The sequence below is a fragment of the Trachurus japonicus genome, chromosome 8 (genome assembly GCF_045865225.1).
Source record: "Trachurus japonicus isolate A0001 chromosome 8, Traja_1.0".
Classification (NCBI taxonomy): domain Eukaryota; kingdom Metazoa; phylum Chordata; class Actinopteri; order Carangiformes; family Carangidae; genus Trachurus; species Trachurus japonicus.
Genome location: NC_140914.1, coordinates 28,487,321 through 28,512,671, shown reverse-complemented (window position 1 = coordinate 28,512,671; position 25,351 = coordinate 28,487,321). Strand labels below are relative to the sequence as shown.

At 40.4% G+C, this 25,351-nt stretch overlaps 1 protein-coding gene across 4 annotated transcripts; it reads right to left on the bottom strand.

Moving 5' to 3' along the window:
* Positions 1–3,156: 3,156 nt before the first annotated feature.
* LOC146983500 (oxysterol-binding protein-related protein 7-like) lies at positions 3,157–24,192 on the bottom strand. 4 transcript variants are annotated; one of them, XM_085785074.1, is made up of 24 exons: positions 24,078–24,145; positions 21,078–21,145; positions 18,438–18,644; positions 18,007–18,150; positions 17,870–17,923; positions 17,648–17,761; positions 17,263–17,430; positions 15,983–16,154; positions 15,768–15,886; positions 15,464–15,553; positions 15,148–15,319; positions 13,853–13,986; positions 13,209–13,301; positions 11,526–11,706; positions 11,369–11,443; positions 9,790–10,004; positions 9,561–9,698; positions 9,412–9,475; positions 9,230–9,308; positions 7,239–7,383; positions 6,810–6,960; positions 6,521–6,647; positions 4,994–5,116; positions 3,163–3,834 (listed from the first exon to the last, which is right to left on the bottom strand). In XM_085785074.1, the coding sequence occupies exons 3-24, from the start codon at positions 18,573–18,575 to the stop codon at positions 3,726–3,728; spliced, it is 2,805 nt and encodes a 934-aa protein (XP_085641200.1). In that variant the 5' UTR covers positions 18,576–18,644; positions 21,078–21,145; positions 24,078–24,145; the 3' UTR covers positions 3,163–3,725. The 4 variants fall into 4 exon arrangements, with proteins under 4 accessions (XP_085641201.1, XP_085641200.1, XP_085641202.1 ...); XM_085785075.1 differs by lacking the exon at positions 24,078–24,145 and having other exon boundaries at positions 3,157–3,834; positions 21,078–21,228; XM_085785076.1 differs by lacking the exons at positions 13,209–13,301; positions 24,078–24,145 and having other exon boundaries at positions 21,078–21,228.
* Between the last annotated feature and the right edge of the window lie 1,159 nt (positions 24,193–25,351).

Here is a 25,351-nt window from a genome sequence, read left to right as displayed (position 1 = left end):
GCTATACACACAAAATAATGATTATAAAGTCCAAGCCCTCATAATTGTTAACTGAGGGCTGATCACTCTGTCCAGATTCTGTATTTTCCTAAGAATCATATCTATTTGTATCCCACAACACACTCTACATTTGTACTTATCTATGCAAAACATGAAAACTTGAAAGGGACAACACAATCACACATTTTCATTTTAACTTTTTTTTTTTTTTTTTTTTAATTCTAACAAGCATTGTTCAGGACTGAAGCTACTTTTTCAAAACTCTTAAAGAGGAGCAATGCAAGTCTGCTTGCTTTTCCGCTGTTTTGGTTACACTCCTCTCGCCCATGTGCATTTGTTTACAACGAAGCCGGCGAAAAATCAATATGGAGCGGTGGATAATGTTACATAACATGTACGATGTTACGACGTGTGTGTTTGTCTAGTCTTAACCGTCATAAACAAAAGATTATGGGTTACGGAGCGTGTTTGTGTTGCGGTGTGCAGAGAGGAGAGCTGGGACACCGGGGCGGCAACCGAGTAAGGCAAGGCAATTTTATTTGTATAGCCCATTTTTACAAACAGTTTGTCTCAAAGAGCTTCACATGACATCATAACAACATCCTCTGCCCTTAGACCCTCACATCCACTGAGGAAAAACTCCATGGAAAACCCTTTTAACAGGGAAAAATCGGAGTACACTGATGTTGCAAGGTTGATCCATAATTTTCTCCACATGGACTTCTGTTTTGACTATGTGACTTCAGTTTTGACCAATGCTTGTTAGCAATCGAAAAAACTGTAAAAGACATGTGGGAAACCGTTTTCTATGAGTACGAGACAGAAACTGGTTTGACTTCTTAATGTGTTAATGTGTGATTGGTGCAGGTCTCTAATTTGTGCCTTAAGGTGCAGCAAGCACTGCTCTGTTACATTTCTGTTATAAAGTAAGGTATTGACTTTACCCTGTAAAATGGTTTGAGATAATGTATATAATAAGCTGGTGTTTTTAAAAAAATAAAATGTGAGTGAAATTGAATTGGGTGAGGTGATCAGAGCCGATTTCCTCAAAACATGCCAGTAGAAAGGTCTTGCCTTCCCTTTCAACATTGTTAGCCAGAAAGCTAATTTTACAGTCTTGGAAATGTGAAAGGGCTTCTACATTTGAAATGTGGTTGAGAGAGCTGGGGAATGTATTACACTTGGAGAAAATCAGGTACATAATATCTGCTAAAGAGGATATCTTTTTTTAAATCTGGCAACCTTTTCTCGACTTAATGTCTAAAAACTGAATAAGTGCTATTCTGTTGCTGTGCCATTCATTTTATACCTATGTCCTGTTTGTCTCTGTCAAAAAAACCTGTACGGTTCTGTGTAGCACCACCAACTATTTTTAATATGTATTTTTCTGTTATGAAAACAAAAAAAATAAATACACACACAAAAAAAAAAGGTCTTGTGTTTAGTTAGTTCATTTACAAATGGAACCACATTTGCTTTTCTTCAATAGATTTCCTACTGCTCTTAAGTAGTGCAGTGCTGCTCCTGGTCAAAAGTGCCTGAAAGAAATAAGTTATTAATACTGTAAGCAGACATGAACAGCTAGGTTATCCACTAATTCAGTAGAACCATCATGTTTAAATGCTTTGTTTTTGTGGAAGGTAAACGCAACTCATAACACAACCAAGATGGCAGCTCCCTACTTGATATTAATGCGCTTTTACTCGGATGCCAAAAAGTCATGCAACTTGACAACAGAATCACACAAGTACTGCACAGAGAAACCAGGCTCTCATCATTCAAATCAAATTGATGTACTCACAAAAGGAAAACAAAACACTACAACAGTACGTTGACACGCTCATCACTCAGTTCAATGCCATAAAGTCTGATAACAAAGCAATGAAATGAACTATTCTGGATTTATAAGCATGCAGCACAAGGGAGAACCTTCTTTTCACTGGCATTCCTTAAATTTAAACATTAAAAAGAGAAACAACAGTTTCAGACAAGGCAAGTTTATTTGTATAACATCTCTGCCCTTAGACCCTTACATCCAGCGATACTGCAACCTGGATGGACACCAAAAACAACACGGACTATCATGGGATAAATGGAGATTGTTTAGTCAAGGAAGAGCAGATGAAGGCAGCTGTCAGTGTGTCAACCCCAGTCTCCCTGAAACTGCCAGTTTGCCATTTGAAACAATTTGAAGGCAGAAAAACTCAGAAATGCAATTGTGCTCTTACTTTTCTGCTGATATGTCCTCTAACATCAGAAAAATGCCACAGGAACATGTGAAAAGCACGAAAAACACGATTTTCATCGGAGGGGATCTTTAAATGTAGAGAGTCTGCCTCTCTGACCCATGGAGAGAGCTGGTTCCATAGTAAAGGAGGCTGAGGGCTAAACCTCCCAGTCTGTTTTTAGAGATACTGGGAGTCACTAACAGACCTGCATTCATGAATCAAAGTGTTCTAGCAGGACAATGAGAAACAATGAGGTCTTTCAGATAGGATGAAGCTTTGTCATTAAGAGCCTTATAAGTCAGAAGAAGGATTTTGAAGTCCTTTCTATCCTACAGGAAGCCAATGGAGAGAAGCTAAAATGGGAGAGATGTGTTCTCTTACTAACTCCCGTCAACATCCTTGTTGCAGGGTTCTGGACCAGCTGGAGAGTCCTTAGAGAGTTTTTTTTTTTGGACATCCTGACAAGGGAGAGTTACAGTAGTCCAGCCTAGAGGTGATAAATGCATGGAGCAGTTTCTCAGCATCACTCTGAGAGAGGATATCCCTAATACTGCGCAGGTGAAAGAAGGCAGTCCTAGTCACACTTTCTCAAACATGTTTTTGTCCTTTTGAATAGTGCCGCATTTGAGCTCATTTTGTTTCTTTTGTTTCATTTTCAGATATCAGACTGAACAGCACTCCAGCTGATTATTGATTTTGGCAGAATGACCTATTGCGAAGTCTGGTTTACCATAGAACCCCAGTAATTGTGTCCTGTGTGTGCAAAGTCCACGGGCTACAAAAGCAAGTCAAGAGTCTGTGAAAGGTTCCATACATATTAAAAACTCCTTATCTGTCATCATAAATATAAATTAACTGTTTATCACTACGACGACGTACTGGACGTTTGTCGACCTCTGACCTTGTGAACATGAACCTGGAGCAAGTAACAGTGTTGATTATAGAACAATTTATTTGAAACAAAATCACAGAAAAAACATTTTACAGGGATTCGACAGTCTATTTTCATCAGTGAATACAATACTTGCAACATCAATAAAAAAAACTTCAAAGAACAGATCAAGGTCACAAACCTCATCCACCAGCTGGATTTACCTTCCGTTTGAAAAAACAGTGTTTCCATTGTGCCACAACTATCTGAAAATGAACTACACATTTTACAAAAGAACATGAGTTTAAACATTAAGACCCACTAAGAGAGGAAGCAGGACAGCACCAGTTCACCTATTATTATTAGTAGTATTATTACACCCCACAAGTATCTGAAGCTGGCTTCCTGCAGAGCTTATTCTGATACTGTACTGCATTTCCAAACTCATTACAACTGTCATGAAAATGAGATTGACCAGTAACGTGTATAAAAACATATTAAAAACTAATGAAGCTGCAAAATATATAATATAAATACATTTTTACTGCCGGAGTAGACCATTATTCATCATGTCGGCAGCTGTCTGGTTTCATCCAGCATACATCCATGAGGCTGGGTGCAGAGCTCTAATAGAGGTCCAGGTTCTGTGTGTTGGAGAAACCGGGGTCTTTGCGGATTTTCCAGTAGGTTCCATTGTACAGCCACACCTCTCTGCCTGCCTCATCCACAGTTTTCCTGAAAACACAAAGAAAACTAATCACTAAGCAGCCTGCATTTTTATTTCAATTATTTTAATAATTAAGAATAGTTCTTTCCCATCTGTACAATAATACTGTATGAATCCAGTCTTCCATATACCTTGAAAAATGTGTTTCATTAACTTTTGATCTTTTCCAAAAACTGAAGCACACCGTTTTGAATTGTTATGCATCATGACTGGCCAAGTTATGAAAGCAGAAATAAACTCTGTCCCAAATGAAATGCATAGTAAAGAATAAATAAACTTTGGAATGTCTACAAACTTACTGTTACTGTGACTGTTAAATCTCCCTATAAATCCCTTATGGAAAAATAACCTCAAAAGATGTTCTAAGGATGTGGATCAAGGTTATTATTTGGGATATATGACAACAAAAACGTAAGATTTATTGATACACATTTTGAAAACATAAATTGAATTTTAATTCTAATGGAAAAACAAGACTCCCTTCACAAATGGCATAGGCACTTTCATTCACAGCTTAGTATTCTGTGGAGAATTACTTAGCCCTTCATAAACTCTAATAAGCATTTTCGGTAACAACAGTGAGTATTTTGATCTTATCATTTGTATACATATTTTCAAACTTCAAACTATATAAACTTGAATGTTTGTTGGATTTAAGCAAAATGAGGTGTGCAGAATTGTTAGGCAACCTCTTTACCTGAGACAAAATGGGCCAAAAAAATAAATTTAACAGACTCTGAAAAGTGAAAAATTTTAAAATACATTTCAGATGGATGCAGCACTCTGAATGGTAGCTAAATTATTGGGGCGTGATCCCCGAAAAGTCAAATGTTTTGAAAAAAAAAAAAGCCGCTAAAAACTGCTAAAGTTTTCAAAATAATTAAACATGAAATAGAATCCAAGTGGTGAGTTTTTTTTGGATGGGCAGTGTATAATTACTGTTTAATTAACAAAATATTATGTTATGTTACAAACGCTGCATTACACATTTCTTTATTTATAATGTGACATATTCAACTGATAAGGATGTCATCCAAAGCAAAATTCAGCTCTTGGATGCAAAGTTCATTGGTAAATCTCTACAATCTTTGGGGGCAGTTGAATATTTCTAATTCTGAACTGCAGTTAAGTTTTAGGTCATGTTGTAAAAAATGTTAAAAAGCTCACCTGAAGAACCTGGGGGCGTGCTCCTCCCCTTTTTTGGACATCTCCTTCCTCCGCTCCCTCTGCTTCTGTTCCACCTCATCTTTCTTTTTATCTGCCTCTGCTACCTTACCCTCCTCCAGTAGCCTGGTGGAGAGGAGGAAGAGGAACTTAACAACTAGGCACCGTGAAAAATGGTGCGGTGCACTAGGACACTTGGCTCCAAGAAGTGTCTTTGTTCTCCAACCAGTTTACCTGAGCTAAGGGCCAAGTTTTATGTGATTCAAACTTGGCCCTTACCTCAGGTAACCTGATATGCATTTCACTTTGTTTGGTGTCCAAATGAAAGACAGTTTTATTTTGGTAAAAGCTACTTGAGTTGAGGCTCAGTGTTTGTGCTCATGCCCTTCATATCCCCAGTTTCACAAGTGAATGTGGACAAATGTTAGTTGGACACAAGGTACTTGTACAAGGTATTATTTAAGTAAGCACATCAACACACAAATTGTAGAGTTATATTGGAACATTAACCAACATGAGAAATATTAAATTAGTGAGAGGCTGTTAAAGGGGAACTATGCAAGTCACTTTTCTGCTGTTTTGCTAACCCTCCTCTCGGCCATGTGCATTTGTTTTCAACAAAGCCGGCTAAAAAGGATAACGTTATTTATCATAGACGCATTACAATGTGTATATTTGTGTAGTCTTAAACGTCATAAACAAGAGATTACGGGTTATGGATCGCGCTTATGTCGCAGTGCTGCAGAGACGAGAGCTGGGACACCGGGTCGGAGGCTCTGGTCTTGCAAGGTTGGTTTTTGGCCAAGAGATGCTAGGTGGAAATCAGACAGCCTCCATTCTCCCTGGAACTAGTTACCAGTCATTGATTTAACCATCACAATTACTCCAAAGCTGTTTATTTAAGTTACTAAGTACTTAAGTTTTAAAAATGTAGCATAGTTAAAGAGACCCTGAGGAGTTTGCTTTTGGTTACAAAAAAGTCTCATATTAATGTCGATGAATCTACATTACCCACTTGTTAATGGGTCCATTTTCGATAAATATATCGTTTTGTCTTTATCGTTATTTTATTATTATTAGTTAGTGGTTGACTCGCCCAACTTTCCTACTTTCGGTTTCCCTGATGCTGCCCGGCAGGTTATGGTCACTGCTTATGGTCGGAACTACAACGACATCTGATCGTCTTCCAACCTCCGACTTTCATTCTTGATTAATGAAAACATTCTTGGCAAATGTTTAGAAATGTAGTGTGAAAACACTTTCGCTTTCCAAAACTCCTCGTAGTCCCTTTAAAGGGATAGTTCAACATTTTGGCAAATTGGCCAATTGCCATAATCCCTATAGTTTTAGGAGTAGGTTCTTTACCCTCATCAAACTCATCAAATACACAATCTAACAACTCCAAAACTTAACAAACCTACTCCTAAGACTATAGGGAAGTAAAAAATCTTGCATAGTTCCTCTTTAAAGTTGGTTTTGATACTGCACTGCACTGCATTGTGACTGGTTTGAATAAATCAGTGTTTGTACCTCTGGTCTGGTCTGTAGCGTGCGTCTGTTGGAGGAAGAACTGCCTTCAGGTCAGGCGTCAGTTCGTTGAGTTCTCTGGCGTAATGTGAAAAGCCGTAGTACTTTAAGTGGTCATCAGGCTGCACATCTTAACAGGAAATAACACAGCAAATGTCAGAAACTACAATACTGTCTGGAGGATGAACTTTTTCAACCTTCTTACCATGTACCATTAACCATCATTAATGATGCTAATGCTAACCATCATTGTAATTAATTCAAAGTCATGTTCAGATGGGATGCCACTTACTGGGCTTCCAGATACACTTTGGTGTAGAGAGGGTGTCGCAGAAGATGCCTTCATGCCAGAAGCCTCCAAAACGATGGACGACCTCTCCAGCCTGATCCAGAACCACACCTTGCACCTCATTCTTACTGTTATCTGAGGACCAGTAGCGGGACTAGAATGTAAGGATGAAAGGGTCACAGTGGTTAAAGATGGTAAATGGTAAATGGACTTGCACGTATACAGCACTTTTCTAGTCTCTAGGACCACTCAGAGCACTTTACACTGTTTGTCACCCTTTCACACACTAGGTCCAGCCCTTGAAAGCCAATTATTCTCACACACACACAGGAAAGAGGAGAGAAAAAGACAGAGAAGGAAGTCCATGTAAATTATTTTGACTTGTTGAATGAGCAGTGACAGATAGGGGAGGGAGGACAGAATCATCCTCACCTTTACAAAAGTAATCTTGCAGGTACAGATGTTGCTCTTGGTGTTTTTGATGACCACTTCACCGTAGTGCTCCAGCCACCGCTGCTGACTCAGCACATTGTGGATGCATGTCACTACCTTGTTCCACTCATAGTGGTCACCATACCTACAAACAAAACAATAATGGTTAACTTTGAAAAAATCTTAAGTAACAGCAAAAGGACTGATTATTATAGGGCACTGGAGGGTGGGATGACCTGTTTATTTATCATTTTCTTGCACTTAATGAGTTGACATTTTCCCAAATTCATGAAACACTGCACATGTTTGATGCCACTCTCAGACTGACCAAGTCTATTTCATTTACATGACATGACAGATGTCTGGCTGTCGTGTGGTCTCTGGCTCCACCTGGTGGGCGCAGTGGAGTACAGTGGAATACATAAAAAGGTTTTCACAGGTTTGCAACTACAGCACCTTAACATTCTGCTAATGATGGGGTTGATGTTGTAATATAACCAAGGGGGCAGTTGTCGGTCTGAGAAGTGAAGCTCACTTCCGCGTTCAAAAAGCTGCAATCCCCTCGGCTGTCGCTGGGGGCTGGCTCCAGAAGGGAGCAACTCCAATTGAGCCCCATGTTAAAATAGCCGATTTTACAGCTTTAAAAAACATATTTACAGCCTGGTACATTTCATTTTTTTGGTCTCAACCGATAGTTTCTACCCCCGCACACACTCTGAGGGGGGTGAATTTTTTTTAAACTCTACCGTTTTACTATTATTAGGTTTAAAGTTCTGGCCAATTAGGGCGCAGAACCGTTGAGTGACAGGTCCGGCGACCGCTGCTTCGAGGCCAGTGGGCGGGTCGCACCGCTCCAAATATGGCAAGTAGAATCCAACATGGCGCGGTTCAAACCCCCGTAGTAGCGGCACAAAACAGACTCCCCCAAACCAATGGGTGACGTCACGGACGCTACGTCCATTCTTTTTACAGTCTATGAATATAACAACATTTAATGATCGACGGCATTCATAGACATCTATTAGTTGGAAAGCTATACTGGGAATAGTAATAAAATCTTGATTTACAGCACTCTATTCTCTTATCTCTTTATTTACACTGCGACCACAGAGCCATTGAATGGAGATGTCAAAGTTTCTGATGGGATTGATAATGACTCATTAAATAATGCAATAGTGTTGTCCTCTCTAAGTCAGTGCCTCCCTATCAACGAGTTAAACAAATTATTTTTTAACATACCGGTAGTCTACTTATCAGGAGTTTGTTTTTATCTCTCTATAATAGTAATTGTGCATCTACTATAATGTTTATCAATATGAAAGTTGGTGTAATTAAGTTCATCAATATATACAGAATCAGACTGGTGCATTATCACTACTACTACAACATTATACTTTGTCCAATCATTTGTCGATTTCTTGAAGTTGCACCTATGTTGTATGTGGTTGAGCCATCAGAAAGTAAATTACAAATTCAACCACTTCATATTTGTGTCTGGTACTTCTGTTTAAAAACACAAGTTAGATTTTATCAATGAATTTCCTAGGATGTCTGTCTGCTATTTTAATATTCCCAGGCCACAATGTAGTTCGCGTTCAGGCAACGCACTCGGACCTGACCGGATTTGCCTCAATGGCGTTGTTTCGGGTAAACTCTGGACTATATCCCTTCAGGACACTTGGATTGCAGCGGACGAGCAGTGTGGAGGAATATTAAATAGTTTTTGTGTAGTTTTATGGACGTTTTTGTGTCGGTCCCTATTAATCTCATATAAAGTTTTCGTTGGACTACGAACCGGCCTCCCGGGTCTCCAGATGCATGTTGAGGAATAAAAAACTACTCCGGAGTATTCATCAGCATGAGGGTGAATTTCATTTTTTGGTGAACTATTCCTTTAAAAACTTAAAAATGTTAGTAGCTGTACCACAGCTATAGACTAGGCTGTTATTTTCCGTATTATGTGACTGGTTGTTCAAGAAGCAGTGACTCACTTAGGTAGCGTAACATTGACTGGTCCAGAAGAGAGGATCTCCACTGATTTTCCCCAAAATTTGTTCTTCCATCTCTGATCTGAGAGTAAACAGACCAACAAAAACAAACTGACATGAGGTATAACTCACTCATACTTTAAAAGATGGATCCATAATGTAATCAATGAACACACGGCTCCTACCTTGCCAGAAAGTGAAGTTCTCTGACTCAGCATAGCAGGCAGAGATAGGCGGGTGATGGGAGACCTGAAAACACCACATACAACACAATATTATAGTTTGTTATATACACAGATATACAGTAGATTATTTTTTTCCTCCTGCTGGTTACCTGCTCACTGACGTAACGGAAGCCCCTGTCTTCTCTGTCATTCTCGTATGTTTCTCCTAGAACAGGGTTGAAAGGTTTGTAGCCATACCTCCAGGATGCCCAGGCATAGCCGGAGATAGAGAATACTGCCACATAAACCTGGAAAAATACATATTTAAATTAAAGTTAGCATTGAGCTCAACTGTATCTCAGCTTCAGCTAGTTAGTTATATTGGTAAACCAAATTCACCATTCTCTCAAATGGATCGTCAATTTGGTTGGCGATGTCTAGCAGGTCAGAGTACTCGAGCTCTTCACTGAGTCTCTGCAGCAAAGACACCGGCTCATTCAAAGCAACTGGCATAGAGACTCTGGACAGGTCCTTGCCGATGTTGTTGTAGAGGATGGTCATGATGCCAATGTGGCTGTTGTCTGTTCCGGGGGCAGGGAGAGTAGTTCGACGACCTGGATCACAGACAAATTAACAATACAATTAAAAAGAGATTTCAACGTATTCATGGAATTGGAAATTTTCCATGGGAATTATTGGGAATTTATGGGATTTAACTGGAAATTGGGGGTATTTTAAACAAACTGTATCATATCCAAACATAAATGTAAATGTTTTGTCATAAGCAGATATTCATGCAAAATAATATAATTAAAAAACATGACATTTCAACATATTTATTTGTGAGTAAGACTTTATCAAGTTTTAATTCTTGTATGACCAATCGGTTCTTTTACTGAACCACAAAAAGATGAATGCTGAGTAAAATATTACTCACCTTCACCAATCAATTTTGTAAATTTCGGATTTATTCCCGTTTATTCCCATATATTCCTGTTAATTCCCATGGAAAGTTTCCAACTTTGAAAATTCCCGGAATTTTGCAACCCTTGGAGACGAACTTACCAGCCTTTTCTACCATCAGTACACATAATGATTAAGAAACAGAAATAAGCAAGTATGTAGTAAGTATAGTCTCATGTGTTTCATAGAGATTTAATCAGAAGAGAACACTCCTGACCATTTCAATGCATAACACTAACCTTTATATGGATATAGTAACACCAGCTAGTGTTTCCATTTATCACCCTAAATTGTCCACAGGTTCATAGGAAATTTAAGATTTATTCACACATCTGACCAGGCTGAGACTAAAGATGCGAACATGAACTGATGAAGCCTCTTGGATGAGAGGTGAAACGTCTTCCTAGACAAAAATAACCAAGTCCAGTTGCTTTTCGATTTAAATTTCCTTGAGATAACTATGACCTGGACAAATAAGAATATTCACAGGCTTTCTTGGAAGTTTTTCCTCAGTGGATGTGAGGGTGTAAGGGCAGAATGATGCTGTGTAAAATCCCTTTGAGGCAAACCGTTTGTAAAAACGGGCTACACAAATAAAATTGCCTTGGCCTTACCTGAAGCCAGTTGAAATAATATAAGCATGGCTCTGATGAATGTTGTGTACAAGACTTTGAAAACGTCACCCATAGCTATTATATTATTTATAATAGCTATGGGTGACGTTTTCAAAGTCTTGTATATATATTATTTAATGGTAATAGTAATTATATTAGTGGTAATTAGCTGTATTAGCAGTTATATTAGTAATATTTATATCCACTGAAAATGAATTACAACACAGACGCAGACTAGAGGTCAATAACACAAAAAATTATGTGCATGGAAAGCTTGGTATAGCTCAGTAAGTTCTGTGAATCCTGCATTTTAAGTCATGTTCCAGTAAAAGGTCTCGGCAGTAAATTGCATCACTGCACTCAAGCACAACATACATTAACAATACTAGCAGTAGTGTTACCTGTATCAGTGGGTATTGGGCTGGGCTTGTTAGAAGCACTGTTCAAACTGGCTCTGTAGTCGAGGGTGGCAGTGACTGGAGGAGAGGGAAAAAGAGATAGAGTCAGTGACTGGGCAGGATGGTTTGAATTCTACAGGTGATTGGCTGTAACACTCACCGTGTCCCTCTTCTGGCTCCGAGGTGCTTGTGGTGGTGATGTCGCTCAGGCCCGACTCATCTGAAGCCTCGGCTTCTGACGAGGTTTCACATATTATCACCTCGCTGGCATCAAAATACTCTGCCATGGAATCTGCTACTGATGGCGCACGTTGAGTGTGACGGCCCATTGATGGTGTCCGCTGTAAGGCAGCAAGACAGCACACGTTTGTATCATCACTGCAACATCCTGCTAAAATATAATTTTTTTTGTTTCAACAATCTTAAAGCAGAAGTAAGCGATGTTTTTGTGTTAATATAAGTCTTAGTAGTATAGTTATAATAGTTATATCTTCCGACAGCAATCACTTACAAAGAGTGTTTGGACCGAAACGCGGGTCTCTAGTCCCTCTGCTCTGCTCTGAGCCGAGGAGAAAACTTTTCTTGTATCCTACAATTTTTATCCAATGAGGAGAGAGAACAGCATGAAGGGCTGTGTGTGCAGCCAAGGGATGCGCGTGAATGTGGTGACGTAGGGACGAGGACCAATAGATCCATGACGAGGGCGGGGGCTGCTAACTCCGTCGGTTCAGGGCAACCCGTAACTCGTGTTTTTCCGACCTGTGAAGTCGTACCAGTTCGATCTGGTGCGAGTTCACAGGTCGGAAGTTACGAGTGGCCGTTATAGTGCACTTTCACAGGCAACAGGTCGGAGAAACGCGAGTTGCGGGTTGCCTGGAACGCTACAAAGTCGTAAGTCGTGACTTGAAGCTGTAACTTACGGTTTCAAAAGCCTGCCTGGAACGCAGCATTAGCCAAAACGACCGGATCGCTTACTTCTGCTTTAAATATTTTAAACATGCATGTGCGATCTATAAATCTCTACACGGCCTGTACCCACCGCCCCCGAATGGAGTATAGGGACCAGAGCTACCACAAGAGGGGACTGTGAGGTACAACTTAGACGCACAACATTTTCTCAAAACGTGTTATCAATCCAAGGATGTTTAGAATGGAACAAGCTACGCATTATTATTAGAGAGTGTCCGACTTTTAGGACCTTTAAAGCACAACTTACAGACTGGATATTAGACAAACAAACTTGTGGGCACCTGTAATCATGTTTAACCCAGGTCTTTCTTGTGTGTGCAGTTGTATGGCTATGGCCGGTGCGTGTGCAATAGTGTAGCTATGTAGTTATTATGTGCGAACGTTTATGGCCGGTAAATGTGCAATAATGTAGTCAGGGTGCAATCATGTAAGCATGCTCAGTCTGGTTAAAGTAACCATATCTAGTCTGAACATGTGTAATTGTATGTTTTTTTGTAATTCAACGAATCGTGTCCAATCCTCCTGCAAGTATGTAAATGTACTTATTCTGTCTTTATGGACTTTTTATGTTAATTGTTGTATTGTTTGGGGACTACGGAGGTAATTTAGCAGCAGTGCTAAATCCGGTGTATTTACAGTGAGTACTCATGTACTCATGTACTCACTGTCCCGTCTAAATAAACAAATAAATAAATAAAATAAATAAAAACAGCAAAGAGTTCAAAATAAAGCTTTAGAGTAGACTTGAAACTACTTTGTACTTTGCACTGTTTGCAAAGTAAGAATTAGAGACACATCAGTAGTTGTCAGGCAGGTGGAGATGAGACACATAACAACAGCAAGACCATGACATTGCTGTCAGCACAGTACACACCTGGTCCGGACGGACAGTGCAGTAGGATTCCTCAGTAGAGTCAGAGGACAGGGATAGTGAGTGGACTTTGGTCAGATGTGACTGTATGTCAAGCTATACACATGCACGGATATGAACATGCATGCACAGAGCAGCCATGCAGGACACAAGAGAAGGAAGCATAGAAGATGATAATGATCAGAACATTGGGCAGACCCCATAGCATCCACACAATGCACAGAGTTTATCAGTGTCTCACTCTATTGCTAGCTGCCAGGAAACTAAAGCAGTAAAATAAAGCCCCTAGTCACACCAGTTCATGTCCCTTAGTCACTAGCAGAAAACAGGTCAAGCAGCCAAAGGGAAGCCTCATGCAACACAAAACAAGAAGGGTTGCCGAGCAATGTCTGTTTGACAGCAGAAATAAACAAGCCCCTGGACTGATGCAACTCCTCAGTTTCAGTGAGTGACAATGATCCTGTTATTTGTGTATGTGTGCGAAATGAGGGAGTGAAAGGCCTAAGGTATGTTCCTTCAGGTCACACCTCTTATAACTTATGCTGGTTTTGTCAAGGAACAGCCCAAACCTGCTCCACAGTTTCAGACAGCACCTAACCAACAGGCATTCACAAGTGTGTGTGTGTGTGTGTTTGTTTTCATGTTACTTCAGAGAGTGTGCTGCACAGGGTGGCGAGCTGATGCGAGGTGTTCTGCCTCAGGTCCGGGCCAGTCCAAGCCTGCCTCAGTCTCTCTCTCTCCATGGATAACACCTCATAGATGGATGTCAGAGAGGAATGGACTGAAATGCAACAGACAGAAATCTTGAGGAAAAAGTCCAGTTCACGAACATGAACATACCCACTACCTGGGTATTAAAGGACAATTTCTGTTTCTGAACCTTATTTTCTTTCTATATTTCTAGCATAAAATACGATCATTTACTCACCCAGATAACTTTGGTGTCATTACAAGTTGTTCTGATGAAATTATTATATTATTATCCATATAATGTGAGTATCAACATCCGGGGTCTGTAGGTTGACCTACTAACCTCTGACCTGGATGATGTCATCTCTGAGCGCAGTCCGGCTCATTCTGATCATAATGATTCCACTTCGGCATTTGGGTCAATTTTTAGCTCAACTAGCCAGAGCTTTAGTGAGTCCAGTTTTGTGGAGAGGAAGCCTGTGGAAGCTGAACCTCGTCCAGCTGCTCATTTTGTTCTGACAAGTCAGAAACACGCGGAAACGAACCGTAGCATTAGCGGTAGCAACAAGCTGCGCTGCGCGGTGCTCGGAGATGACATCATCCAGGTCAGAGGTCAGTAGGTCAACCTACAGACCCCGGATGTTGATAACAGCTAACCCCGGACTCAGGGGAATAGCACTAGCGTATCATAACAAAATATTGGTGAAATGAATGAGTTTCGCTGCAGATAATGTGTTATTTAGAGGCTGCATTCCGCTGCCCTGTAGACTCGCATTATATGGATATACGCGGCTCTCGGCTGGATCTAATTTCTAATTTCTAACGACTTGTAATGACATCAAAGTTATCTGGGTGAGTAAATGATCGTATTTTATGCTAGAAATAAGGTCCAGATTTTTTTTAAAAAACAGCAATTCCCCTTTAAGAGTATCTCTCTTTGAACCTTCTTTCTGTGGGAGGATATACTGTATGTGCTGTAGCTAATTCATGTCAATTCTGAACACCACCAGTGAACAACCATAAAGGAATGATAGGCTTTTTATGCAGATAAGAATTATCACATTATATTTGAGTCCTTTAAGCTCATATTTGCGCACAGGGCAAAATAAAAAAGTTAATTATTTACGTAGTTTTATTTATATTACAACAATAATGGATAAATGTGTTGGACCATATTGATATATATTTGTCATGAAACACTAGCTCAATTAATCCTATTGAGAGAAAAAAGAGTTTGGTGAGAGAACCACACCTCTTCGGGAAACAGTACAGATGTCTTGGTGGAGCTTCTTGGACTCGGGTGAGGTGCCATGAGGGTTGGACAGCTGAGAGTAGACATAGTCAGGGATGGACTGGACAGACCCCTCCATACCAGGACCGGCACTGGTATTCAGGTGGCTGGTACTCAGGTGGCTGGAGGTGAACTAGACAAGACAGACATAGTGAACGGTATAATTTCAAACTGATGATGGTCATCAAGTTAAATCTTGATGAATAAAGGACATAACTAAAATCAATATTAATCATAAACACTGCATTATTGGTTAAAGTACCAAAGTCAGTCCTACCATTCCCCCCATGGCTTCTACACGTGACAAAGTCCTGGAGTGACCAAACCCTTTCCCTGTCTTCTTCTTGGGCTTCTCCAGGGACAAATTCTGAAAAAAAAGACCCAACAGGTTATAGCTTCTATCTTAAGAATGCATGTTTTCTATTGCTAACTAATTATTTGTAGACTCATACACTTGACTGACAAATCATCTCTCTAAAATGCCATCAATATGAAGATCATTTAAGTATTATCTCATAAACAATGTGTCAAGTGATTTAGATGGAAAAAAGACTACACTTGGATTAAACCAGAGCACTCACCTGCATGCTGATTCTCATCTCCAGGTCTGTGTTTGTGATTGGGAGGCCTCCTTCCAGCCAGTGGAGGCGTTGGATGAGCTGAGCCAGTTCTGCTAGCTCAGCCTGACAGCGGGCCAGGTCTGACAGACAGGGTCATAGGTTACAGTTCAGTTACAGAGCTGTATATAACATGATGGAACATTTCAGGCGGATCTCACATTACAATTTGATATTACCATTAGAGGTTCCATCAATGTCATGGGTCTGCTGCAGCCAGGCTGACACCTTGCTGGTCACCCCAGGGTTAGTGGTGATGGTGGGGGCGGGGGCAGGAGCAGGGGCAGGGACGGGGGTGGGGCTTTCCATCTCTGGTTGGTACACTGAGGCTGTGCTAGCATAGTAGGAGGGCTGAGGGATGAAACACATCACAATGTTTCAGGTTTTTTCAAAACTATGAGACAACTGGTACTGTGGACAATGCTGGAAACAATGCTGCACGGTTACTTAAAGGAGAATTCCAGTCATTTTTGACTCCTAAATCATTTTCCTGATGGTCACCCAGTGTTGGGGGGAGCAAAAAACGCGACTAAAATTGATGCAGGTAAACCGGAGTTACACCATGGCTACCCGTCGCTAGGGATAGCAACAACGCTACTCTAACGCAATTCTTACAACCACAACAAACACTCAAAAAGCAATCAAATATCTATGGTACATGACTCGAATCCTTACAAGACACCACTGAATTCATATAGAACTCTGAATTCATAAGATATTTGATTGTTTTTTGAGTGTTTGTTGTAGTTGAAAGAATTGCCCCCATAGGTTAGCGTTGTTGTTATCCCTAGCGGCGTCTAGCCATGGTGTAACTCCGGTTTCCCTGCATCAATTTTAGTCGCGTTTTTTGCTCCCCCCCAACACTGGGTGACCATCAGGACAATGATTTAGGGGTCAAAAATGACCAGAATTCTCCTTTAATCAGTCAACAGAAAATGAGATGTACCACAAGTTATTTAGATTCTGCCTGACACCAGCTGCTTTCAGATTTTCATCTGCACTATTCTCTCCTTTCTGCTCATACACAAAGTATTGTAAGACAGCTGAATACTTCTCCTTGAAAAATGATTCTGTTGTTGTTATAATCGCTAAGTTCAAAACAGTTATTAAAACATGGCCACTTAAAACTATTACTATTGTTAACCAACAGTCACTTGCTGTTGCCCTGCTACTGTTAAAATCCTGAGTAGTACGTATGTCAGCAGCTGAAAACGTCCCAAAACACATCAGTTTAGGACAGAGACTGAGTGGTGACTTCAGCTATATTTATTCAAACATGATCACCACAGAAGAAGTTTGCTCAGTCATGGCAGCTGCCATGTGTTACCCAAACTTACACTTATTGGTTACACTTGCTATCAATTTCAGTGTAGATGATGGTGTTAGAGCTGTGCCCTTTAGGTGAAACCTAAAATTCATCAGACTCTCTGTTTTAACATTAGTAGGAATCTTTACTCACAATTGTTCTGTTCCTGTGGGCAAGAGTGGCCATGGTTGGCATGGTACCTTGTCCAAGGGAGAGAGCATGAAGGACACCATGATGAACACTCATCGCCTCATTTTTCCGAAAAACACGATGGGCACACAATTTGGTTAGCCAAATGTAGAAGATATCGTGGCTCTTTGCCTAAAAGAAGGGAATGAGAAAGAGAAAACAAATTAATAGATGCATATGAAATGAAAAAAACTTTTTCCCCAAACATTTTTTCCCCAAAGTTCATTTCAATCCCCTAATTGTGCATTATAGTTTTGGAAGTGTCACCACTCTTATTTGTGGCTTATTCCCACAAAACCCGCCACCTTGGTGCTTCTAAACACCATGTGAACTGAATTGTAGAAGTTACTTTGATATGGTAGAGGTTGTCTCCAGCATCCAGGTCTATACGCTTTGATTTCTTGTTGATGGACATGACAGCCAGGCTGACATCAAGAGAGCCATGGAGCTTCCCTCTCTGAATCTAAAACACAGTGACACATTGACATTGATTTTAGTGCATCCCAGCATATTCAATTAAGCTCACGCCTGTGGGCCAGCTTCATCTTGGAAGTTTCTCTGCAAGACTTACATCTTGCTGGGTCTTCGAGTATCTTAGAATTCCTTTCTCCAATAGGAAGTATCTCTGAAACAAATCAGTCACAGTTAAGTCCTGCAAAGAAAAATGAAAATCAGTGTAAAATATTGTTCAGTCTGTGCTGTGCTCACTTTGTGCCACCCTTTGAGAGGGTACTTTCTCCTTTTCATTAAGTAGCCTTCACAGATACCAGGGATACTGAGGTCCAGAGTAGAGCCAGGGACAGAATACATGTCCAGATGCTGCAAGTCGTCCATTACTTCCCAGTTCTGAGCCTGACAGAGAGAAAACACAGTGACACATTAAATTGAACATTCATAAAGTTTTGACTATCTTTGGTTGACCTTGGTAATAAAGTTGAACATTAAGATTTTCCCTGACTGTTGCCATACCAAGTTAACAGTGGATAGAGCACAAAGAGAAGAGGTAGAAAACATTTAACCTTTTGGACAGAGACATTAATGACTACTTTAATGTAATGGAAGAGCATTTGTGCCAAGCAAAAAAAAAAGTAAAAATGTGGTTAAGTACAGTCAGATTCTATACTTATAAGAACCATTACCTGCTTTGATTGTTTGGAGGAGCCAGTGCTACTGTTCCGAGAGTGACCAGGTCTATATGTGCTGGCCGGGGATTTTTCAAAGCCGCTGATCATTGATTGGCTGCTGCTCAGAGGGGGTGGACACACCTGAGGGTCCATCGTTGCAATGCGAGTAGGAAGTCAAAGGAGTTTCAGGGCAGGACGTATCTCATGGCCAAGTAAATGGGACTGTAAAGGTCAACAAGGAGTATCAACAGTACAATGAGAAATCATGACCACAATCAAGAAAAGTGAAATGTACACTAACAAAATCAAATTCAGACAAAGTGAAACACACACCTCCAAACTAATTCTGATAATTATTATTTGCATTTTTTATACATAAAAGAATATCTTCATAAAAAGACATTTAAAAAACAGGATCCTCCTGTCAAGGAAAAGGAGAGTTCTCTCCTGGTGTGCTCCATATAACTTGGGGTTGTGCCTCTCTATTAAAGGGATAGTTCAACATTTTGTCAAATTGGCCCATTTTCATAATCGCTATAGTCATAGCAGTAGGTTCGTTACCTTTATTTGTTGGTGCAAGCTATTTTTAGAACGGTGGAGCAGAGCCGCAAGCTGCTCAGAGCTACGCTACAGAGGCTAATGGGATTTCTTGGTTCCCCTCATCAAACTCATCAAATACAGAATCCAACAACTCCAAAACGCTCTGGTGGACAAGTTGTGACCTGCACATTCACCACGCTATGAGATAATAACAGAACATTACGAGACAGAGTTGTTTTCGAGGTAAATACAGAGAGTGCTTGCTGAAAAACTGTCCCTGAAGGCAACGTGCATCAGCGGTTTTGCATGAATTTACCTCTAAAACAACTCTGTCTCGTAACGTTCTGTTATTATCTCATAGCGTGGTGAATGTGCAGGTCACAACTTGTCCACCAGAGCGTTTTGGACTTGTTGGATTGTGTATTTGATGAGTTTGATGAGGAGAAACCAAGAAATCCCATTAGCCTTCGTAGTGTAGCTCTGAGCAGCTCGCGGCTCTGCTCCGCTGTTCTAAAAACAGCTTGCACCGACAAATAAAGGTAACGAACCTACTGCTATGACTATAGCGATTATGGCAATAGGCTAATTTGCCAAAATGTTGAACTATCCCTTTAAGTCGCTTTTGATAAAACCATCTGCAATATGAGTGAACGAAAATGTAATGCAATTACTTTTTTTGTGTCAATCAAGAAAGTCTGACTGTCAGCGGTAACCTAGGAAGTTAAGTTAAAGCAGATATCAGTGGAATGTTTTTGTTAATATAAGTCCTAAATAGTCCTATTTTCCGTCAGCAATCACTTACATGAAGTATTTCAGCCTAAACACGAGTCTCTCCGTCACTATGCTCTGCTGTAACCCGAGGAGAAAATTTTCCTTGTGGGATACAAGTGTTATCCAATGAGGGGAGAGAACGGCATGAAGGGCTGTGTGTGCAGCCAAGGGATGCGCGTGAATGTGGTGACGTAGCACGAGGACCAATTGATGCCTGACAAGGGCGGGGGCTGCTAACTCGTGGTGCGTTCAAGGAAACTCGTACTTTGTGTTTTTCCTTCCTGTGAAGTCATACCAGTTCGATCTGGTACGAGTTCACGGGTCGGAAGTTACGAGTGGCCGTTATAGGGAACTTTCACAGACAACAGGACGGTAAAAACACGAGCTACGGGTTACCTGGAACGCTACCAAGTCGTAGTTGTGACTTGAAGCTGTAACTTACGGTTTCAAAAGCCTGCCTTGAACACAGCATTAGCCGAAACGGCCGTGCCCCTGATATCTGCTTTAAGTTAAATTACTGGACCATTAGGGAGCAGACAAACAAATATCGCATGAAAAGCATATAATCATACTTATCTGAAGAGCCACTGAATATCTAGTGGCCCTTCCTGCTCCGAGAAAAAAAAAAAAAAAAAAAAAAAAACACACACCACTTCTTCTCAACTGCTTTCCTGTTCTCATTCACACAGTGACAACCTGTAAGAGGAAGTCTTCACTGTTGAAATTCCAGTCTTAAGATGTCCGACCAGATTCTGGTGGCTACTGAGGGCTGCAAGTCATTATTGCATGACATTATGTTGAAGTAGATTGAACAATTGTGATGTACAATAAGACCTGCAGCCCACCAGCAGCAACCCTGAACCAAAGATCAACTAAACTTGTACTTTCCTAGTTGTTGAATTAGATGATCTATCAGTGGATTGTCACCTGTGTCTGTTTAACTGCACTTTTTTTTAAATAAAGAGGCACTTTTAATTTTGTTACTTAAGCAATATGTGATATCGCTTTTATGCAACACTTTCAGCAATTCCATCTAAGCATGGATACATTTTTAAAACTCAATAAATGTGAAAAAGACACTTTAGTCATTCTGTCTTGCAAAGCAGACTGGAGTAGATCATGAGGATCCTTTGCACACCGATAGACTGAAGCAGAAATCATTATGAATCAAATCGTTTTGAATCGAAAATCAATTTTGAATCGAATCGTAGCCCCAAAAATCAGGATCAAGTCTAATCGTGAGATAGTAAAAGATTCCCACCCATGCTAATGTTGTAGCAGCATGTTAAACCAAATGAAGGCATGGACACCACTTTGGTTGCACAATAACAAATGTTAACACACCTGTGTTGGCCCGATGTCCAAACAAGCTGCTTCTCCAGTAGTCCAAAGAAGTCCCTTCAGCTTTCTCTCTGAAAATAAATACCATCAACAAAAAAATTCCTTCAGTAAATCTCAGTCGAATTCTCTGATGTTACACCTAGAGCAATGCCACACCTTACTGACAATGTGCTTGTCAGACCAGAGCCTATCAAAGCGGGTATCTGGGCGGGGCTGAGAGAAGAGCAGCGCTGCTACCTGACCAAACAGGCCTGCCAACTCCCTTGTCATGTCAATGAAGCCAGGCAACAAAAGCAATACATTTCAGAAAATGCTAAATCACACTTAAGGTAGGCAACAGAGTCAACTCTTTTAATATGGCATAGTAATACTAATAATAATAAAAATAATAAATAATATCAGAGGAATCCTACACATTCGATATCAGTTGGCTGTCTCCTGTGCTCCTTGAACACACCGTAGTTTACAGTACTTTGTCATTCCCCACACAGAGCAACATAGGACTGTCCTTTGGTGGACATCCATCTGTACACTGTTACCAGTTTTGTCATAACTCCAGTTTTGACATTCACATGTGCAGTGAAGTCAAAAACCAGGACAGAGGCAGAACAACCATGCGAGGAATGTGGTTTGACCAGTAAACATTTGCAACAAGCAGGTTAGATAAAGCCATGGGAATTCGAACACTATGTTTTGAACATGTTCATAACACCAGAGTATGTGAGCCTACAGGTAGTCTAGCAAGCGGGTGGGCACTCAAAGCGATAACATGGCCCTTTATGTCCACCTCTAATTTGGTACTGCTCACACAAGTCTGAAGCAGCCCGAGCTATAAAGATGCAAGGGCCCTACTGTTCTCCTGCTGGCAATTTTGATGAATGATTTGGCTGTTCAAGGGCACCATCATTCACAAAACCTCATGAAACTTTACACTGGCGAAAATGTACATCTTACAGGGTTCGTGCATATTTGTGGGTCAAAACATCTTAATAGCACCACCTTGATACTTGGGCATGGGCGTGGCTGCACCACCATTGTTGATGATTTGCCATAAGAAGATTAACTGTTATTATAACTCAAGCACACGTGGTACAAACTGTCCCATACCTAGTGTGTGGCAAGAATAAAACACATGCCGTCTTTTTCTTTGTAAACTAGAAACATGGCGCCATCACTTGTGTGTGTGCCATTGTCTTAAACCTCTGTAATAAAGTTTACAGTTTTCTGATACAGTTTTGCTTGTAAAGAACATACAAAGAAAATGAGACATAATCACTCAAAACTATCTGCTACAGGTTGTGGCAACAATGTTTTTATCGCCATAGATATCACTTTTGTCACAACCGAAAAACAAAATGTCTCCATTCCTGGCTCTGAGTGTAGCCGATGTTAATCTGGCCAGATGCGTTGTGTTTCGGTACGGACTGCCCCAGGTGGGGTTTCGAACCCTGGTCTCCCGCATGGTGGGCGACGATGCAAACCGTTTTGCCAAGAGGTCAATGACCGCTTGGCAGTCAGGTTTGCGCGTCCTTTATGAGCATCTGAAAAATGTAAATAAGAAGTCAGAAGTGTTTTTTGTAAATGAAAAATAATCGTTAGATTAATCAAAAAATTAATCGCTAGACTAATCGACTAATCAAAAAAATAGTCGATAGATTAATCGGGAGAAAAATAATCGTTGGGGACAGCCCTAGTTTTATGGACCCGTTTGTGTCGGGCATTTTGCACCTGAACGTGAGAGCGCGCCCCAAGCAAATTCAATACAGGACTGTTTAGGCCGTAAAAATGTCCTAAATGACGTCGTTTCAAGTAAACTCTGGACTATATCCATTCAGGACACTTGGATTGCAGAGTACGAGCAGTGTGGAGGAATATTAAATGGTTTTTGTGTAGTTTTATGGACGTTTTTGTGTCGGGCCCTATTACTCTCATTCAAGTTTTTGTTGGACTACGAACCGGCCTCCCGGGTCTCCAGTTGCACTTTGAGTATTCATCAGCATGAGGGTGAGTAACTAATGACTTTCATTTTTTGGTGAACTATTCCTTTAATACAAAATTTAATTAACCAGTACGTCAAAGAACAAATGCAGATCTGCTAGTTTAACTATGTATTTGTCCTGATATAAATACATGTGATGCACAAATCTGTTTGTTCATCATTTTCTGATAAGCTTCAAGTCCCTAAAATAAAAGACTGCTCATGTCAATCTTCCCACAAAACCATCCCTCCTCAAAAATGCAAATTAAGACATTTCATTTTAAGACATGTAGGAGACAATGAGGAATGGAACAAGCATGACATAGCCTACATTCCATATCTAAAGATGCAAACTAACCACATTCTCGAAAAGATGCAGATTGTGTCTTGTATTTGTTAATCAATGTCATGTAGAACAAACTGTACTGTTACATTCCTTTCTAGAATCTCTCACCATATCAATCCCATTAAGAATTACACTGCACAGATTATCAGAAAGACGCATGATCATGCATGATCTCTCTGTCTGAACACTGTCAACTCTAAAACATATGAAGAAAAAATAAAAAGCATGTCATTTGTTGCTGAGAAAGGGGTTCAAATATTGTAATTAGTCCAAGTCAAATACTTTCAGTTTCACCTGAAAACACAGTAGCTTAGTTTAATCTACCAAAAAGAAACTTTCTGGCCTTTGTTGAAAAAGGAGCATGAGCTTGTGGTGGCAACATGTTTGAAAATTCCAGAACCGCCAGCATGGCAGGAGAAATACGATTTGAGGCACTAAACCTCCAATTTACCTTCTCTTCTTTTCTTTTTTTTACCGAAAATATTTAAGTCTTGTCATAATTACATTTCACATGTTAAAAACAAACATTAACCACGTCGCAATGAAAGGAACATATTACAAACAACAGGAAAGAACACAACGCCGCCTGACCAAGCAAAACAAACAAGTCGTTCTCAGGTCTCAGATATTGTTACTTAGGCTAATTGTAACGAAACATTTTTTTAAAACTAAAACTCACCCGTGAAGTTCTTCTTATGATGTCTGTCTGGATGCGTGTGACACAGCACTGAGCCCCGCAGGTGTAGCAGACAGCTGAGAGTGGAGATAAAGCATTTTGAATTTCCTGGATGTGTCATGTGAGGTTTGCCACCGCCCCGCCCTTTAAAGCTCCAGTATGTAACTTATTCGGCTTTTCATTAGCAAAAATCAAACATTGCTTTCATAAATACGTATTTCACTTAAGTCGAATCACACCCGCAGAAAGGTTTCTCGTACCTTAGAATGAGTTGTTACAAGTCGTTACAAATAGCCTAAGTGGGCAACGCACCGAACCGAGGCTGCCATGTTGCATCGCCATTTATTTTTTATTTTTTTTACGTTCAGTGGCAGCGTGACCGTATAGTTACCACAGAAATTCACCTGAGCTGTCGGCTCGAGTTTGCGAGGTAGCGCCTGTTAAAACTGTCACCACTGTGAAGTGTGAGGAAGGACAGAGGCACTGATGTTGCATTCAGGTGCAGTCAGGCAGACTGCCGTGGGAAAAACCAACTGCATGTCATTTTACTCTATGAGAGAAAGAAGGTAAAACGTGGGTCAGGTAAACAATACAACATCACCATGACAACATATTGTCACGCCTGTATTGTTTTGCCTCGTGCTGGCAGACCACTTAGAGGCTTGTTTATCCTATTACATGCAGCGTCTGTTGTCTGTCTGACGTCTGCCCGATTTCACGTGAATGCAACATCAAGAATACGTTCCGATATGCAAGCGCACCGCTAGATGGGGATAATTCCTACACAAATACCTATAAATTATGGAGTATCAGGTATGAAGGTATGGAGACAGCTATCAAAAAAATGTGTGCATGATTCTAACCACGCGTATTAGTAATGTTAAACATTTGCTTGTCAATAAAATTGTTGTGCACAAAATTCTGCTGTATACGTGAGTCTGAGAAATTGTTTGGGTTAGGATTGTTTTTATGTGAGTATGAATCTAAAAGCTGTGAGTGCAAAGTCTTCTTTCCTTCTCAGGTGCTAGTGCAGTGTGGGAGCTGTAGTGTGTACAGTGCCTTCCACCACAAGATGGAGCTGTGGCCCAAAGATCTACAAGGTGAAGTTGAACTCCAAGCTCATGTGCCTTTTGACTGGAAGCAGCACTATTTACATCTTTATTAATATTTCAAGTGATACTCTTAAAAAAAACAAAGGGTCAACGATCTGATAATGTAACACTAATACATTCTCAGTTTCAAGCTTTACAACGTGATATGACTATTTCTTTTTTGTT

Excerpts from the sequence above, each read along its gene's own strand:
- LOC146983500 (XM_085785074.1), bottom strand. The coding sequence starts at position 18,575 with ATGGACCCTCAGGTGTGTCCACCCCCTCTGAGCAGCAGCCAATCAATG. Across the intron at positions 17,431-17,647 it reads ACAACCTCTACCATATCAAA|GCAAAGAGCCACGATATCTT; the intron begins GTAACTTCTACA and ends CCCTTCTTTTAG. Across the intron at positions 5,117-6,520 it reads CGCTACAGACCAGACCAGAG|GCTACTGGAGGAGGGTAAGG; the intron begins GTACAAACACTG and ends CCTCTCCACCAG.